This window comes from Chrysemys picta, chromosome 12, assembly GCF_011386835.1.
Source record: "Chrysemys picta bellii isolate R12L10 chromosome 12, ASM1138683v2, whole genome shotgun sequence".
NCBI lineage: Eukaryota > Metazoa > Chordata > Testudines > Emydidae > Chrysemys > Chrysemys picta.
In genome coordinates, this window is record NC_088802.1 from 24,382,261 (window position 1) to 24,400,420 (window position 18,160).

Sequence of the window (18,160 nt, forward strand, 5' to 3'; positions counted from 1 at the left end):
ACAGGCATTCCGTACCTCACAGGTGTGTTGTGAGGATCAATACATTATAGCCTGTGGGTACCCAGCTACTACGGCTAAGGGGGGCAGATAAGTACCTCTGGGAGAAGCAGGGGTGTCTCTTGAACGGGAGCCTGAACACACCCAGAGGAAGTGAGATTACCCACACGACACAGCTAGTGTCTGACACTGGACTCATGCCTCTAAATAGGCTATTACTGAACTGGCCACTCGGTGAAAGTGGAGCAGAAATAAGAGTGAGGGAATGTTGCAGTGATGGAGATGAAGAGAGACACTCAGGGAAGTGCCGTCTCACAATGACTAAGGAGATCCTGGAGCTGCCTGCTCAGTTCTCACTCAGCAGTGATGGGGGAGGTGGGGAAAGTGATCAGGTTTAGCTGAGCCTGACCCAAACACAGCCCTTTTGCAACTCAAGTTGATGCTGTAGGGCAGAGGTCGCCAACGTTCGGCACGCGGCTCGCCAGGGTAAGCACCCTAGCGGGCCGGGCCAGTTTATTTACCTGCTAACGCAGCAGGTTCTGCCGATTGCGGCCCCCACTCGCTGCGGTTCGCTGTCCCGGGCCAATGGGGGCATCGGGAAGCGGCGCGGGCCAAGGGATGTGCTGGCCGCGGCTTCCCGCCACCCCCATTGGCCTGGGACGGCGAACCGCGGCCAGTGTGGTCTGCGATCGGCCGAACCTGCCGCGTCAGCAGGTAAATAAACTGTAGGGCTTGTCTACATGGGGAATGTTACCACATACTTATACAGTGACAGTTACACCAGTGTAACGCCCCATCTGGACACCCTTATTCTAGATGAAGCTGGCCACGGGTGGCTCTATGTATTTTGCCGCCCCAAGCATGGCAGTCAGGCAGCCTTTGGCGGTGCGCCTGCAGGAGGTCCGCTGGTAATGCGGTTTCGGCGGCATGCCTGTGGGAGGTCCAACGGTCCCTCGCCTTCAGCGTACCCACCACCGAATTGCCGCCGAAGCCGCAGGACCAATGGACCTCCCGCAGGCACGCCACCAAAGGCTGCCTGACTGCCACCCTCACAGCGACTGTCAGGCCGCCCCCCACGGCTTGCCGCTCCAGGCACGCACTTGGTGCCTGGAGCCGCTCCAGAGCTGGCTTTTTCCCAGTGTAGCTGGCGTCATTTTCAAAGCAATATAAACTGAACCAGAAAATTGTGCCCTGAGTCCAGAATAAGTGTTTCCACATGGGGAGTTTTGCCAGTATTGCTATAGTGGTGTATTTGTACTGGCATTATTCCCTGTGTAGACAAGCCTGTAGCATCCCCAGCTGAAGCTAGCTTATGGTGGAAGATCCTTGCTCCATGCACCTGGTCTTGTCCCAGTAAATCGCTGGTGTAGCACCAGTAACTGGACTGGATGACTGGCCTGCACTGGGAGTGAATGCACTGGGAGGCCCAGGCTGTGATTACCGTTTGGGCTAGAAGACTCTCCCCGAGAGGAGAGAAATTTGGGCCAAGCAGGCTGATTTCACCAGGACTGGTGTTTGTGCCATCTGTGTCACAAACCCAGCTGCAGCTCCACAGACTCAGTGGAGGGAAATGCCCCTCAGAAGTAGCATCCGGGGAGACACAACCTTCTCCCTCAGATGATACAAATCTGAGGAGGCGAGTGCACTCTGTCAATAGAGAGTGGAGAACATGCTCCAAGGGAGATCTCAGCACCTGCTTGTCTCTTCAGGGCCACCTGGATCTCTTTATCGAGAGAACACAGTTTCTGGAGAGAAGTGAGAGAGAAGAACCTGACTCTTGGTCACCAACCCTGAGAGATCCAAGATCATCTATTGGAGGCTGAATACCCTGTGGTCTCATGTGAGCGTTATCCCTCATGCTGCTGCTGCGAGGCACTGAGACCGAATCTGTCTGTCAGGGGATACCACTAAAGGGTTAATAGGGAGCCTGCCTGCCTGCTCAGCTGGGGTTGATCAGTGGTCTCCCAACAGCTGCAGAGATAAAAGGGCTGCAGATCAGACAGGTATGTTAGCTGATAGAGAGACTGAAGGGCTGCAGAGAGGAGTCCCTTTTGCTTCAGCAACAGATTGGTAAGATGCTACCCAGGCAATCAGGTTGTTCTCTCTCTCTTTCCTTAATGGTCACTAGAATTGATTGGAAAATGGAAAACCAGTTTCATTAAAAATGTTGACATTTGAAAGTTATTTCCATTAATCAGGAAGAAGTTTGCATTTTTTAAAACTTTTGGTGATTTTGTTTTTAAACTGCTCTGTGCAATAAAATAAATAGTGTCACTTCCCCCTTCTCTTTTCCTTTTTATTCCTTTTTCTTTTTGGCACTTGTTAACTTTCCAAAACTTCCTCAAACTTTGAAAAATTACAGTGTGGCAAAGTAACAGGCTTTCATTTTTTCCTTTTATCTCTCTGTAACTTTTTCAAAATTATAGCAGTTCGGGGGCGGGGGGGAAGAACAAGGAATTGTGAACAAACTTTAGATATGATAGTTGGCATGTTTTCTGAATCCTGTGAGTGTCTATTCCTTGTAAATGTATAACTTTGCTAGTGGAGATTTTAATGGATATTTTTATCATGCAGTTTCAGAATCTCACTAAGCAGTTTGAATCAACAATATCTATTGGCAGAGAAATTCAAAAGTTAATCCCTGAGGCCTTGTCTACACTACGAGAGTAGTTCGATTTTACTTGCATCGAATTTTTGGAATCGATATTGCAAAGTCGAACGTGTGTGTCCACACTAAGGACAGTAATTCGACTTTGTGAGTCCACACTAACGGTGAAAGCGTCGACATTCGAAGCGGTGCACTGTGGTCAGCTATCCCACAGTTCCCGCAGTCCCCTCTGCCCATTGGAATTCTGGGTGTAGCCGGCAATGCCTTCTGGGTAACAAAATGTGTCAAGGGTGCTTTTGGGTAACTGTCGTCATCCGTCCATCACTCCCGCCCTCCCTCCCTGAAAGCGCCGGCGGGAAATCAGTTCGCGCACTTTTCCAGTCATTGACAGCGTGGACGCCACAGCACTGTGAGCATGGAGCACGCTGCGACCATCGCTGCAGTTGTGGCCGCTCTCAACGCCTCGCAGCTTATCATACAGGTTTCCCTGAGGCAGATGCAGAAAAGTCAGGCGAGGAGGCTATGGCACCGCGGTGAGGGCCTGAAGTCTGAGAGTAGCACAGACCTCTCAGAAAGAACGGGACCCAGCGCCGAGGACATCACGGTGGCAATGGGTCATGTTGATGCCGTGGAACGGCGATTCTGGGCACGGGAAACAAGCACTGAGTGGTGGGACTGCATAGTGCTGCAGGTCTGGGATGAATCCCAGTGGCTGCGAAACTTTCGCATGCGGAAGGGAACTTTCCTGGAACTTTGTGAGTTGCTGTCCCCTGCCCTGAAGCGCAATGACACCCGGTTGCGAGCTGCACTGAGTGTCCAGAAGCGAGTGGCCATAGCTCTCTGGAAGCTTGCAACGCCAGACAGCTACCGGTCAGTCGCGAACCAGTTTGGGGTGGGCAAATCTACCGTGGGGGTTGTTGTGATGCAAGTAGCGAAGGCAATCGTTGATGTACTGCTGCCAAATGTAGTGACCCTGGGAAACGTGGAGGCGATCATAGATGGCTTCGCAGCGATGGGATTCCCAAACTGCGGTGGGGCCATAGATGGAACTCACATCCCTATCCTGGCACCGGACCACCAGGCCAGCCAGTACATTAACCGAAAGGGCTACTTTTCCATGGTGCTGCAAGCACTGGTGGACCACAGGGGATGTTTTACCAACATCTACGTGCGATGGCCGGGCAAGGTTCATGACGCTCGTGTTTTCAGGAACTCTGGTCTGTTTAGACAGCTGCAACAAGGTATTTACTTCCCGGACCACAAAATAACTGTTGGGGATGTGGAGATGCCTATATTGATCGTCGGGGACCCAGCCTACCCGCTAATGCCCTGGCTCATGAAGCCCTATACTGGCGCCCTGGACACTGAAAAAGAACTCTTCAACTACCGGCTGAGCAAGTGCAGAATGGTGGTGGAGTGTGCTTTTGGCCGTCTCAAGGGGAGATGGAGAAGCTTACTGACTCGCTGTGATCTCAGCGAAACCAATATCCCCATTGTTATATCAGCTTGCTGTGTGCTCCACAATCTCTGTGAGAGCAAGGGGGAGACCTTTATGGCGGGGTGGGAGGTTGAGGAAAATAGCCTGGCTGCTGATTACACACAGCCAGACAGCCGGGCGATTAGAAGAGACCAGCGGGAAGCGCTGTGCATCCGGGAGGCTTTGACAGCAAAGTTCCTGAGTGAGCAGGGTAACCTGTGACTTTAAAGTTTGTGTACAGAGAAGCTGAACCTGCCCCCGTTTCTTTACCCAGTTAATGTTGACTATCCTATCCAGTTACATACCCCCTTCACCCCCCTTCCAAAACAAGTGTCGAAATAAAAATAGTTCTACTTTGTTAATGCACACCGTTTTCTTTACTACTGTTTTCGCGGGAATTTTTTAAAACTGGGACGCAGACTGTGGTGCGGAGCGGGTGCAGTGTAGTGACGCAAATGAAGCTTCTAAACTCAAGATTGACAGGCTCCGCTGCGGTGGGATGGTTGTTTCAACGGAGCCTGTCACCCCTCCTGATCGGGACTGTGTGTATGGGGGGGGCTATGTGACTTTGTGGCAGGGGGAGGACGGTTACAGATCCCCTGCTGCGTGGCTCTGTGATCCTGCATAAGGACCGCCACTTAAGATCTGTAACTGCCCTCCCCCGCCACAAAGTCACAGAGCAACCCACCCCCCACCACATAACATGAAAACCACCTCCCAGACTAACCAGGTTAACTAGTCACTGCATCACTGCACTGTCTATGTGCCCTGCTGCTGTGCCTGCCCCCGCCTATGTACCCTGCCAAAGGTGACTGTCCTGTCCAATTACCAACCCCCTTTCCCCTCCTCCTCCAAAAGAACATGATTGAAACAGTAGTTAACAGAAATGTATTTTTTATTATCAACTACACATGGCATTGGGAGGTGAAACTTGGACGGGGGCTTGTGTCAGGCGGGAAGGAAAGAACTTTTCAAATTTTGGGGAATGAGAGCCTTCTGCTACTCGAACTCTCTGCAGGGGTGGAGTGAGAGTTAGCACGGACTCTGCCGCCTCTCCTTCTTTGCACTTTGGGTGAGGTGGGTATGGGACTTGGTGGCGGGGGAGGGCGGTTAGAGATGGACTGCAGCGGGGCTCTGTCCTCCTGCCTCCATTCCTGCAGAACATCCACAAGGCGCCGGAGCGTGTCTGTTTGCTCCCTCAGTAGTCCAAGCAGCGTTTGAGTCGCCTGCTGGTCTTCCTGCCGCCACCTCTCCTCCCGATCCATGTTTGCTTGGTGCATTTGGGTCAAGTTCTCCCGCCACTGGGTCTGCTGTGCTGCCTGGGCTTGGGAACAGGCCATAAGCTCCGAGAACATGTCCTCCCGTGTCCTCTTCTTCCTATGCCTAATCCGCGCTAACCTCTGGGAGTGTGATGCCAAGCTAGGTTGTGAGACAGTCGCAGATGGGGCTGTGGAAATGGGAAAAAGGGAGTGAATTCCTCAGAAAGATAAATGTAGTTGTGAACAAAGAACATAGTCTTTCTCTGTGAACAAGACCATGCACCGCACCTATCACATGCGCACTCAGCACAAGGTCGAATTCTCAGCCTTCGCATTCAGTGCCTGGGGTCTTGCACAGCACATTTGAAAAGCGGGGCAGCACAACGGAATTTCTGTTGCAGGCAGACATGGTAAGCCGTAGACTTGTGACAGTTTAAAACTTTTATATTACCACTGGCCTCATTTCACATTTAAAGCAATGTCAGTCCCTGCTGCCAGCAATCCGGCAAGCGGGAACTCTGCCCCTGTCCCACCCCCTCGCGGCTGTCCCCGGGAACGATCCCTTTCGGCTGCCCCTCTCCCGCCTCCACCGCGTGGCTGCAAACCAGCGGTTACAGTTCTGTAAAGGAACGGTCAAGCAGTCCCAACACTAACATTCCCCTACCTAATTCAAAGCAGGTCACCATGGGCGACATCACCCTGATGAGGCTCTCTGAGAGCGAGAGAGAGAGAATGCTCCGGGAAAGCCTCCAAAGACCAGGGCCGTATGCCGCCCTGCTGTGCAGAGCAATGATTCCCGAGTACTTGATAGTCTCGTGGCGCGGCAACGTGTCATACTTTGGAGGACCCAATAAGGCCACTCTCCCCAGGAACCTCATGCAACGGCTTTCCAATTACCTCCAGGAGAGCTTCATCGAGATGTCCCAGGAGGATTACTGCTCTATCCCCGGACATATGGACCGCATTTTACTGTAGCTGCAGTAGCAGGGAATAAACAGTAGAGCGGCTTGGGCAGGACAATCACGGAAAACCGGACATTGCTAGATTTTTTTTCAAAACTTGCACTGCCCATGAATGAACCGTTAAGCGCCTAGGGCAAAGTAATCATGAACAACCCATTCTTTTAATTGTTAATATTCCTGTTCTGTTAAAAATAAATGTTTAGATGTTTACAACACTTACTGGATGATCCTTCCCCAGATTCTGTGTCCGGGGTAACGGCTGGGGACGCTTGGTAGGGGATCTCTGTAAGGGTGATGAAGAGATCCTGGCTGTCGGGGAAATCAGCGTTGTGAGCGCTGCCGACTGCCTCGCCCTCCTCATCTCCTTCCTCATCTTCCCCGTCCCCTAACATGTCCGAGGAACCAGCCGTGGACACTATCCCATCCTCAGAGTCCACGGTCAGTGGTGGGGTAGTGGTGGCGGCCGCACCGAGGATGGAATGCAGTGCCTCGTAGAAACGGGATGTCTGGGGATGGGATCCGGAGCCTCCGTTTGCCTCTTTGGTCTTCTGGTAGCCTTGTCTCAGCTCCTTGATTTTCACGCGGCACTGCGTTGCATCCCAGCTGTATCCTCTCTCTGACATGTCTTTAGAGATCTTCTCGTAGATCTTTGCATTCCGTCTTTTGGATCGCAGCTCGGAAAGCATAGACTCATCGCCCCACACAGCGATGAGATCCAAGACTTCCCGATCAGTCCATGCTGGGGCCCTCTTTCTATTCACAGACTGCACGGCCATCACTGCTGGAGAGCTCTGCATCGTTGCCAGTGCTGCTGTGATCGCCACGATGTCCAGACAGGAAATGAGATTCAAATTCAAATTTTCCCGGGGCTTTTCCTGTGTGGCTGGTCAGAGCATCCGAGCTCGTACTGCTGTCCAGAGCGTCAACAGAGTGGTGCACTGTGGGATAGCTCCCGGAGCTATTAGCGTCGATTTCCATCCACACCTAGCCTAATTCGACATGGCCATGTCGAATTTAGCGCTACTCCCCTCGTCGGGGAGGAGTACAGAAGTCGAATTAAAGAGACCTCTATGTCGAACTAAATAGCATCGCAGTGTGGACGGGTGCAGGGTTAATTCGATATAACGGCGATAACTTCGACATAAACGCCTAGTGTAGACCAGGCCTGAGTGTGGCAATCTGGATCCAGACATCTCAAGGGGAGAATAGTTTGTTTAACTGCTTGTTTTAAGCTTTCTGATTGCATATTGTGGTTTTGTACATAAAAAATATGTTGAGTAAGGTTGTTGATGAAATCTTGTAATGTTCTAAACTTAAGATATGTATACAGACTGTGGTTATGAGTATGGATATAGATATAGGTTATGAGCACAGGTTATTACAATTTCAGCTCCACCTTGTGGTGGCCAGTCTGGTAGAGAGGGGCTGCCCCCACCACCACACACACACCACCAGATGAGACTAACTCAAAGCACCTAGCATTGTACAACCCAGGAAAAGACAAATGATGGACTGTTATAGTTAGGGGAAAACGCTGAGACATCCTGGTGATCAAGTAGAGGGAATTTCCCCTGCTCTGAATAACCATGAATCGCCTTAGTCTGAGACAAGGGTGGGGGGCGGAACCAACCTGCAAATCCTGTTAAAAGGGAATGGGTTTAAAGTGAAATCTCTCCAGTAACTGAGGGACAGTCAATTGGTGGGTGCTGTCTGTGAAATGCTGAATCCTCCTACAGTTAGAGAATATGCTGGGAAAGTATTTTATTAGAAAAGGGATTTTTATCTAATTTGAAAGTTTAAAGGTTAATGTTGCATCTGGTTTATTTTCTGCATGGCTCGTATAGGTTTACTTCCCTTGCTATTTCATAGATGAATCCACAATTTTTCTATTAAATAAACCTCATGTTTATATTTACCCCAGCAGGTCTCTGTTGTGTGAACTGAGGAAAGCACAGATGTCGAGAATGGGGGGAGGGGAGTCATTTGAGGGGGCTCACCCTGCAAGGAGTAACTAGGCTGATGGAAGCCAGGGTGAGACCTGTATTCTTATGGGCTGGCTACTGGCGTCAGGGCTCTGCCAGAGCTGGCAAAGTATTAAGGCACCCAAGGTTGCAGGGCAGGCAGGGACAGAACCCCCGACTGGTCTGCCTGATCCCCAAAGCATCACCCTGATGATCACATAACCACCTAAAAACTGATCTGCATGGTACAGCACAAATGAAATCAAATAAATGCCTGCCTAAAAAGGCTTTGGCGTTCCAGTTGGACAGGAAAAACCACCCTCAAGGAGCACTGGTTTCTGCTGGGAATGAGTCCAAAACAAACCAATATTCAGCTGTTTGTCCCTTCTGGCCTTGGAGTCTGACTTCAACTTGGCTCTCCCACATCCTTGGGAGGCTATACAGTCACGTTCACACTCCATCCCTGGCCCAATGACTGTCCGTTGCCATTCATAATGGCAATTCATAGTCAGTCATGATGACAATGAATACTCATTGGGCTAGGAAAGCTGGGTGAGAATAACTCTACAGCCTCCTACTTCATCATTAGCCTACATTGTATGAATCTCACCACCCTAGCCTGGGTTCTCAACCCAGCATTTGGGCTGTGACCTCAAGGAGAGGGAGCATTTGAATATTAATGCGTTTGAATCAATAGATTAAAGTTTAACAAATGTCATTCTCATTGTACTGTAAAGTTTATCGCTTCCCCCAGATGCATCCCATGGCAGACACGGAGCAGGGAAATCAAACGTCCATCACAGAATTCATCCTCCTGGGATTTGGGAATATCCCTAAACTGCAGGTTTTTCTCTTCCTGCTGTTTCTAGTGATCTACTTTGTGACCATGGCCGGGAACATCCTCATCGTTGTGCTGGTTGTGGCTGATCAGCACCTTCACACCCCGATGTATTTCTTCCTGGGGAACTTGTCCTGCTTGGAGACCTGCTACACCTCCACCATCCTGCCCAGGATGCTGGCCAATCTCCTGACTGGGGACAGAACCATTTCTGTCAGCGGCTGCCTCACACAATATTACTTGTTTGGTTTCTTTGCAGCGACAGAATGTTATCTCTTAGCTGCAATGTCTTATGATCGGTATTTAGCAATATGCAAACCACTGCATTATGCAGCCCTTATGAATGGCAACTTATGCCTCCAGCTAGCAACTGGTTCTTGGATACGTGGATTTTTGACTATTCCCATAATAGTATTTCTTATGTTACAATTTACTTTCTGTGGTCCCAATGAAATTGATAACTTTGTCTGTGAATCTACGCAAATAATAAATCTCTACTGCAATGACACCTACCAGATGGAACTTGTTGTTACCATCCTGGCGGCTTTATTCACTCTGCCCCCATTTGCATTAGCCCTGGCATCCTATGTTTGTATCATCTCCACCATCCTGAAAATCCCTTCCACCACTGGGAAGCAAAAGGCATTTTCTACCTGCTCCTCTCACCTCATTGTGGTGACAGTTTTCTATGGGACCCTAATCATTGTGTATCTGCTACCAAAAACCAACACACTGAGAGACCTGAATAAAGTGTTCTCTGTCTGCTACACAATTCTGACTCCTATGGCCAATCCCTTCATATACAGCCTGAGAAACCAAGAGGTCAAGGAAGCCCTGAAAAAAATTGTCAGTAAGTGTTTAGATTTTATGAGAATTCAGAAACCTCAATCACTTCAGGCAAAATGGTGTATTACTCAGATGCTGTGTGGCCCTTATTTCTTGCTCCATTGTTGGTGATATGCGCTTATAACATTTTGAGGATGTGCAAAGATTTGAAAGTGTAAGAGGAATCCATACCAGGGCTGTTGGAATAAAATTGAACTGTATTTTACTTGCTGAATGTGGGTAGATGATATCTTGGTGAATTCCATACACTAAAATAACTTGGGGCTTGATCCACAAAGGGACTTCGACATTGCAAAGACTAAGTTTTAGTGCCATGCCAGCCAATGGGAGCCTCAGCAATGATTTCGGCAGCCCGGCTCCCTATACGGTGCATGGAGAGAATTAGGCGGCTAAGAAAGGGATCCCCAGAGGTCAGCAGGCGGAGCAAGGAGCTGCCTCACCCAGCCAAGAGGACAAGCCAGTTAGAAGAGTGTTGCCTAAGCCACATCTCTCCCACGGAGTTAGACACTATCTCTGCTTGGGATTTTCAGCTGTAAACCCTAAGAAGGGACGGGGGGCACTCACCAGGCTGTTGGAGACCCATGTTCAGTCTCTTCCCCCCCGCTTCCCCCCCCCCGTCTAATATGCAGCAGGGATTTTACTGTGGGTTCCCCCCCTCAGGCGAGTGTTCTAGCAACTGGACTGCAGAGTCGTCCTCTCTGGCCCAACACATGTTTAATTCATTTTACACAGTGGAACTATATCCTCAGGAGACTTTGAGGGAGCCCCACACCCAATTGCCCTTCATGCTAGGGCTCGGGGAACTCACCCGAGAAGAGGGAAACCCAATTTAAATGCCTGCACCGCGTGGGATGGAGGGGAGGGAATTGGATCTGTCTCCCCCACATCCTGGCTGAATGCCCTAGCCACTCGGCTCAGGGTTATAATGAAGGCCTCATGCCCTCCAGCCACTTTGGTTGGGGATAGGCGTGCTGTGAGCATGCCTACATGATCGAGCCCTGTGGGTGAGACAGGCAGGGCTGTGCCTAGCTTAAGGCTCCTGTGCGGGTGAGGTGTGAGATGAGTGCCTAGACTGAGGTGGCTGTGCATATGTTCACTGGCAGATACTGGCTCCTACAGTCCTTTAGTGGCAGAGATTTAGCCACCTACAACATTAGGTGTCAGCTGAGCAGGGGTTTTGAGGCTCTCAGTGGTGCCTAAATGCTGGCTCTACACACCTGAGTCCCTTTGTCGGACTAGCTCTGAAAACCCAAATTCCGAAGTGACGGATGCTCTTAGGCCCATGGCCTCTCAATGGGATTTATGTTCCTGTGTCAATGAGTTTGCTTGAGGCCAGATGTGTTTAAAGATATTGAGGTGCCTAGTGGGATTTTCAAAAACATCCAGATGCAGAACATGCCAAAAATGGGTTTAGGCCCCAAGATGCTGCTGAAAGTCCCATTGGTGTCTAAATACATTTTAAAATCTGGCTCTTGGGCATTTCTGAACATTTTACTCCTGGTCTTTAACCTCCCCTGATGAGAGCTGAGGGAATCATTACGTTTTCAGCTTGGTGGCCTGTATGAGACTGGAACCTCTGCCAACAGGCCAAGGGCACAGGGTGGGCATAATTTCACAGGGATCCCCTGGGCTGGGTAGCTGCACAAGAGCTCACCAGAGGGTGGCATGTGAGGTCTGTACTGATAGCTGCTAGCACACTGGTCGCCATAACTCCTTAAGTATTATCCAGCCACGCATTTCACAAGGATTATGTATTTACACTGAAAATACCTTGGGGTTAAGCCAGGTCACCAGGAGGTGACATACCTCTGGCAATACTTCCTAACTGTAAGAATGGTAAGACAATGGAACAGATGCCTAGGGAGGTTGTGGAGGCTCCTTTACTGGAGGTTTTCAAAAGGAGGCTGGCTAGCCAATTGTCTTGGATGGTTTAGACAAAACAACTCTTGCATCTTGGCAGGGGGTTAGACAAGATGACCCTTGTGGTCCCTTCTAACCCTACAGTTTTATACCTCTGAGATAACAAGATGCTTTTCTCCCTGTCTGGCCATTTGTGTATTATGGGCCTCACAATGGAGGCCTATTTACAGAATGAGCCTGGTGCAAGTTAAGAGACTGCAAAATCTGAGAGAAATAAAACAGCAGGGGGTGTTGAGGGTCCTTCACCTAGGTGACAAGCTAACAGTTTGTTTGTCTTCTGAAAGCAGGGTCACCACTAGACTGTCTATAAGGCGCAGCAAGGATTTTGGTGGAGCAATACTCTACAAGACACGAGTATCTTGTTAACTAAGTTTGGGCTCTAGAATGTATGTTATGATTTTATTTTATTATAGGTAAGCATTTGTTTCCAATACTTGCTACTACTGGAATCTCTAAGCTTTGCTAAATAAACTTCTACTTGTTTTCACTATAAACATATGTGAGAGCTGTGTGTTAAGCAGAGCAGAGATCTGAGATGGAATGGGTAAGCTCAGGTGTACTGGTTCTTTGAAAGCAGTAGATCTGTGAATATGGCAAGTGTTCAGTGAACCAGGGGCTGGTCACTCCAGGGGGATGCTCTGAGGCCTTGAGCATTGGTATGTGCCTAACGCTAACTGTTAAGTAACAACGGGGCCTGCATAGGCCTAGAAAGGAGTGTTTGTGTCGCCCATGGCTGGTGGAGTTGGGGAGCTGACCCCCGGTAGGTACAAACAAGTGTCCTTCACACTGAGGGCAGGCAGTGGCAAGGTGCTTCAGAGCACTGGGTATTACAGGAAGTGTCACAGCAAAACTGATTAAATTAGTACTTTTTTTGTTTCTACCAAAATGAGTCTCTCACTGAAATGAGAGACTGAAAATTTTTTATTCAAGTTGAATGAAAGTTTTTCAATGTGAATTTAAAACGTTTCAAGACATCGTCAATTTTTTTCCCCGAAACTCTTCACCAAATTCAACCTGAATTCCTGAATAGTTTCACTGCCCTGAAAAATGCTTTTTTTGTGTGCAAATGTACCATTCACTGAAAAAATGTCTCCATACTCTACCCATGGGCCATGAGTGACTCTATCTGGGTAATTGTCTACCTGGACCCTGTGGGAGAAGGGATGCATAGAACATTTGCTCCCCACTCTCGTAGATTGCACTGGATACAGGCTGAGTGTAGGGCTGTGCAGTGGGATATTTGTGGGAACTCTCGGATTGTGAACTTGGGAATCACGTGAGAGATGAGGACCATGGGGTGGAGGAATACTCGGAGGGGTAAGGATGCTGGGTGCTCCTTGTCCCAGGTGCTATATAGCTCAGGCCCCAGGTCTCAATAGCATGGCACAGGCTGATGGTGTTGGGAAAGCAATGAAAATGTTGATATGTTGAATAATGACCCCATGAGAGGGCTCCAGATTTACATCCCTTCTCTAAGTGGCTGCATTGTGTAACAGGCACTAGGTAGCAACATTGCACCTTTTACACTATTTATACTGCTATAAAGTCTAATGGACCTTAGATGGCAAAGCAGTGTAGCGAAGGAGTAGGGCATGTCTGTGTTACTGGGGCAAGGTGAGAGCTGAGAGTCATGTAAGAGAAAAGGTCACCTATCACTAGGCTTGACAGAAGTCCATTTTTATTTGTTTCAATGGATAATATTGATTTAATCCATAAAAATAAAAAATACTTAAATACATTTTCAGTTGCAGAAAATTATGGGGGATCAGACTATGGGTGGGTCACTCAATAGTAATTTAATTACAGTAGTTGTTGAGATTCAAAAAGGTAAAGCTTTAAACTGTTAAAACACAAATTTTTAACATCACATGTCAAAATATACCAAGTAAATATCCTTAAATCAAACTCTAAGTTCTCAAGCAGCATTTTTCGTTCTTTGCCGATCTATAAATTTAAATAATCATCAATGGAAATATTTTTTCCCTCAGTTTGTGTTCGGTGAAATCAACACTTACCAATAAAAATGTAATTCTTCCAAGGCGAGGTATAGTTCATCCTTTCCTCTTTTTTACCCTCTACAGAATCCTCCCAGCTCTCACTGATGGCTTCTTATTTCTCGTTCTATATCTATTTTCCACAATAGACTCCCCATATGTATCCCTTACACTGTGCTGCCATCTAGTACACAATAAATCAATCTCTAAGTTTCTCAATCTGTGCGTCGGGACCCAAAATTGGGTCGCCAGAATGTTTCAAAGGGTTGCGTAGCAGCTCCTGTCCCAAAGGGCTGGCTGGGCTTACCTCCCTCCTCCAGGCGCTGCAACCTTTGGGGCCCTAAGCAGGAATATTTTGGGTGTCCCGCACACACAACACATACTAATAAATAATAGGGGGCTCCTTTGAGCTGCTCAGGGCCCTAAGCAATTGCTTAGCTGGTGCTAGGCATAAGCACACTCTGCTCTGGGGTCCCAGCACCACTCAGGTTTGGCCCAGTCATCATGATGGCGGGAGTCCGGGTAGGCCAAATCTGAGTGAGTGGCACTCAACCCCATGAGCCAGGTCACACCTCCACTCTCGCAAATTTGGTCCAGTCAGGGGGTGCGGGGCCATCCTGAGCAGTGCTGCAACCCTGGGGGTTGCAATGCCCTGAGTGGAGAGCCAAGCCCAGCCAGCCCCACAGCACAGGAGCTGCAGGAGCCACCACTGTGGGTCCTGCCCAGCAGGACCGGCTCTAGGATTTTTGCCGCCCAAAGCAAAAACAATTTTGGCCGCCCCCCCCCCCCCCCCCTTATTTAATTACCCCACCCCCGGCCCTGCCTCAACTCCGTCCCTTCCCCAAATCCCCAGCCCTGTCTCCTCCCCCCCCCCCAGGCTCTCAAGCCTAGGAGGGAGGGAGGGGGAGAAGCGGCGCCACGCCGCGGCCACTTGGAGTCTCCCCCTCCCTCCCAGGTTTGAGAGCCTGGGAGGGAGGGGGAGACCCTGAGCCACTGCTGCGCGCAAAACAGCTGATTCGCGCGCCGCTGCTCCCCCTCCCTCCCAGGTTTGAGAGCCTGGGAGGGAGGGCGAGTAGCTGCACGCGAATCAGCTGTTTCGCGCGCCGTGGCAGCAGCAGCGCAGGTGAGCTACGGCGACCGGGGCACATTTTTAGGGGCGGCATTCTGGCGCCGGCCATGCCGCCCCTAAAAATATGCCGCCCCAAGCACCAGCTTGTTTTGCTGGTGCCTAGAGCCAGCCTTGCTGCCCAGTACTCACCCCAACTCCTCTGGGGTGGCAGGACCCAACCAAAACCACCCCAGCCCCCGGCAGCCTGTTTACTGGGTCGCAACAGGCCATAAATATTCACAAATGGGTCCTGAGCCCAAAAAGGTTGAGAACCACTGATCTAGACACTTACTGACAATTTTTCTCAGGGCTTCCTTCACCTCTTTGTTTCTTGGGCTGTATATGAAGGGATTGGCCATCGGAGTCAGAATTGTGTAGCAGACGGAGAACACTTTGTTCAGGTCTCTCAGAGTGTGTGTGTGGGGGGGGGGGCGGGGTTGGTAGCAGACACACAGTGATTATGGTCTCCCAATGAGGTGAGAGGAGCAGGGAGAAAATGCCTTTTGCCGCCCGATGGTGGAAGGGATTCTCAGGATGGTGGAGATGATACCAACCCAGGATGCCAGGGTTAATGCAAATGGGGACAGAGTGAATAAAGCAGCTAGGGGGGTGGTTGCAAGCTCTAGATGGTAGGTGTCACTGCAGCAGAGATTTATTATTTTTGTACATTCACAGAAGAAATGTTGATTTTATTGGGGCCACAGAAAGATAATTGTGACACGAAGGACATTGGTGTGGTACCAGCCAGAAGCCCACTTATCCAAGACCCAGTTGCTAGCAGGAGGCATAAACTGCCATTCATAAGGGCTGCGTAATGCAGTGGTTTGCATATTTGTAAATACCGATCATAAGACACTGCAGCAAAGAGAACATTCTGTAAGCCCACAGAAACTAACAAAATTAAATTGTCATACAGCCTCTGACAGAAATGGTTCTGTCCTCAGTCAGGAAACTGGCCAGCATCCTGGGCAGGATGGTGGAGATGTAGCAGGTCTCCTTGCAGGACAAGTTCCCCAGGAAGGAGTATATGGGTGTGTGTGAAGGTGCTGATCAGCCACAACTAGCGCAACGATTAAGCTGTTCCCAGACATAGTCACTATGCAGATTGCTAGAAATAGCAGGAAGAGAAGGATCTGCACCTCAGGGAGATTCCTGAATCCCAGGAGGATGAATTCTGTGATTGATGTTCTGTGTCTGCCATGGTCTGTATCAGGGGAGATAAAACAAACTCTACAATATAGCGAGAATACAGCATTTGTTAAACTGTAACTATCCATTCAAAAGCATTTATATTCAAATGCCCCAATCGCCTTCCAGCTACCAGCCCAGAAACTGGCTTGAGAACACGAACTGGGGCAGTGGCGTTCATACAATGGAGATTGATGCTGAATTACCAGGCTGAGGAATCCTTCTAAGGCTACGTCTACACTAGAAATGCTCCACTGTAGCTGCACTGCTGTCGTGTGGACCCTTACTACAGCTATGAAAGGGGTTCTGCTGTCACTTTAGTAAATCCACCTCTCCAAGAGGTGGTAGCCCAGTCAACTGCAGAAGTCTTCTGACCACCTAGCAGTGTCTATGGCGAGGTTTAGGCTGGATTAGGTATATCACACAGGGCACGAAATTTTTCACAGCCCCGAGCAATATAGTTAGGTAAGTTTAACTTTGTAGTATAGGCAAACCTTTACTCTCCTTTTCTGGCCACATTACTATTCATTGTCATTGTGAAAGACTCTGACAATGGATGGTCATTTGGGCTGGGGACAGCCTGTGAAAGTGACTCTGTAGCCCAGTGGCTAGGGCTGTCACCTATGGTGTGGGTGAGACAAGTGCATGCCCCAATGATTACTTAATTATTTAGTGGAACAGCTCCGAGAGGAGAGATTGAGAACACCCCTTGGCTCAGTGTTGAGGGCATTTGCATGCAACGTTAGAGATCCCTATTCAAATCTCTTCTTATGTGGCCACAGCGGGAGTGGAACCTGTGTCTCCACACCCCTGTTGAGTGCCTTAGCCACTGGACTAAATCTTATAAGCGAGTGACTTCAGCCTTCTCCTCCAGCTGGTTTGTGAATCTTTTGCTTTGCTTTTGTCAAAATTCCTGAAACTCAAAACAGAAAACTTTGGGACAAAATTAAGGGTTTCCTCTTATTTCAACATCACGGAAATGTTTCCAGTCAAAGTTTTCCATTTCGGCAACATCAGAACGTTTTGACTTTTGTAAGCTCAACATTTTTTTTCTTTGACTTTTCAATTCACCCTGTCATTTTTGGTTTGACCAGAAGCAATATTGATATATATTATTTTTTGAAATTGCCAGTGAACTGAACCCCCCCCCCCCCCGATTTGCCCAGCTCTATCAATGACATGGAAAGTGAGTGAGCAAAACTGACAGCAATGTGCTGCTAAGTCAGACTCGGATTTGTGTATAGATCCTGATGCATCTGATTAAAAACAGATTTAGCCTTGCTCCTCAGAATCTGCTCCAAGAAGCCATTACTAGTGGCTTGTAATGGGTATGCCAGCTCCCCAGGAGGAGTCTGGCAAATGGAGGTGTGAAGACTGGATTCCCTTGAAAAGTTTCCCCTCTTCCCCAGCAGAACCCAATGCTCCGTGAATGTGGCTTTGCCAGTCCAAAACCTCACCTCTGAAGGTGCAAACATTTGTTTGATTTCATTTGTGCTGTACCATTTGTATCAGTTCTTATGTTGCTATGTGATCATCACTAACTTCTGGATTTCTCTGCTAATGGATATTGATTCAATCTGCTTAGTGACATTCTGAAAACTGAACAATAAAATCTCCATTAATATCCACAGTAGGGAAGTCATTCATTTAGAAGGGGTATAAACTCACATGATTCTGAAAATGTGCCAACTATCATGTCTAAGCGTTTTTGTTTTTCTTTAACATTTCCTTTTTGACCTTTTTCCTTTCCCCACTCTGAACTTCTGCAACTTTGAAGAAGCAGCAAAGAGTCCTGAGGCACCTTATAGACTAACAGACATATTGCAGCATGAGCTTTTGTGGGTGAATACCCACTTCGTCAGATGCATGTAGTGGAAATTTCCAGAGGCAGGTAAAAATATGCAAGCAAGAATCAGGCTAGAGATAACAAGGTTAGTTCAATCAAGAAGGATGAGGCCCTCTTCTAGCAGTTGAGGTGTGAACACCAAGGGAGGAGTTGGCT

General features: G+C 48.8%; 2 protein-coding genes across 2 annotated transcripts in view; both read left to right on the forward strand.

Annotated features, from left to right (window-relative positions):
• The window catches only part of LOC135974464 (maestro heat-like repeat-containing protein family member 1), a 936,803-nt gene that overhangs the window by 771,465 nt on the left and 147,178 nt on the right, over positions 1 to 18,160 (forward strand). The window lies entirely within an intron of this gene.
• Positions 9,028 to 10,059, forward strand: LOC101934375 (olfactory receptor 10A7-like). The gene has a single exon (XM_005310271.3). The coding sequence runs from the start codon at positions 9,028 to 9,030 to the stop codon at positions 10,057 to 10,059; it is 1,032 nt and encodes a 343-aa protein (XP_005310328.3).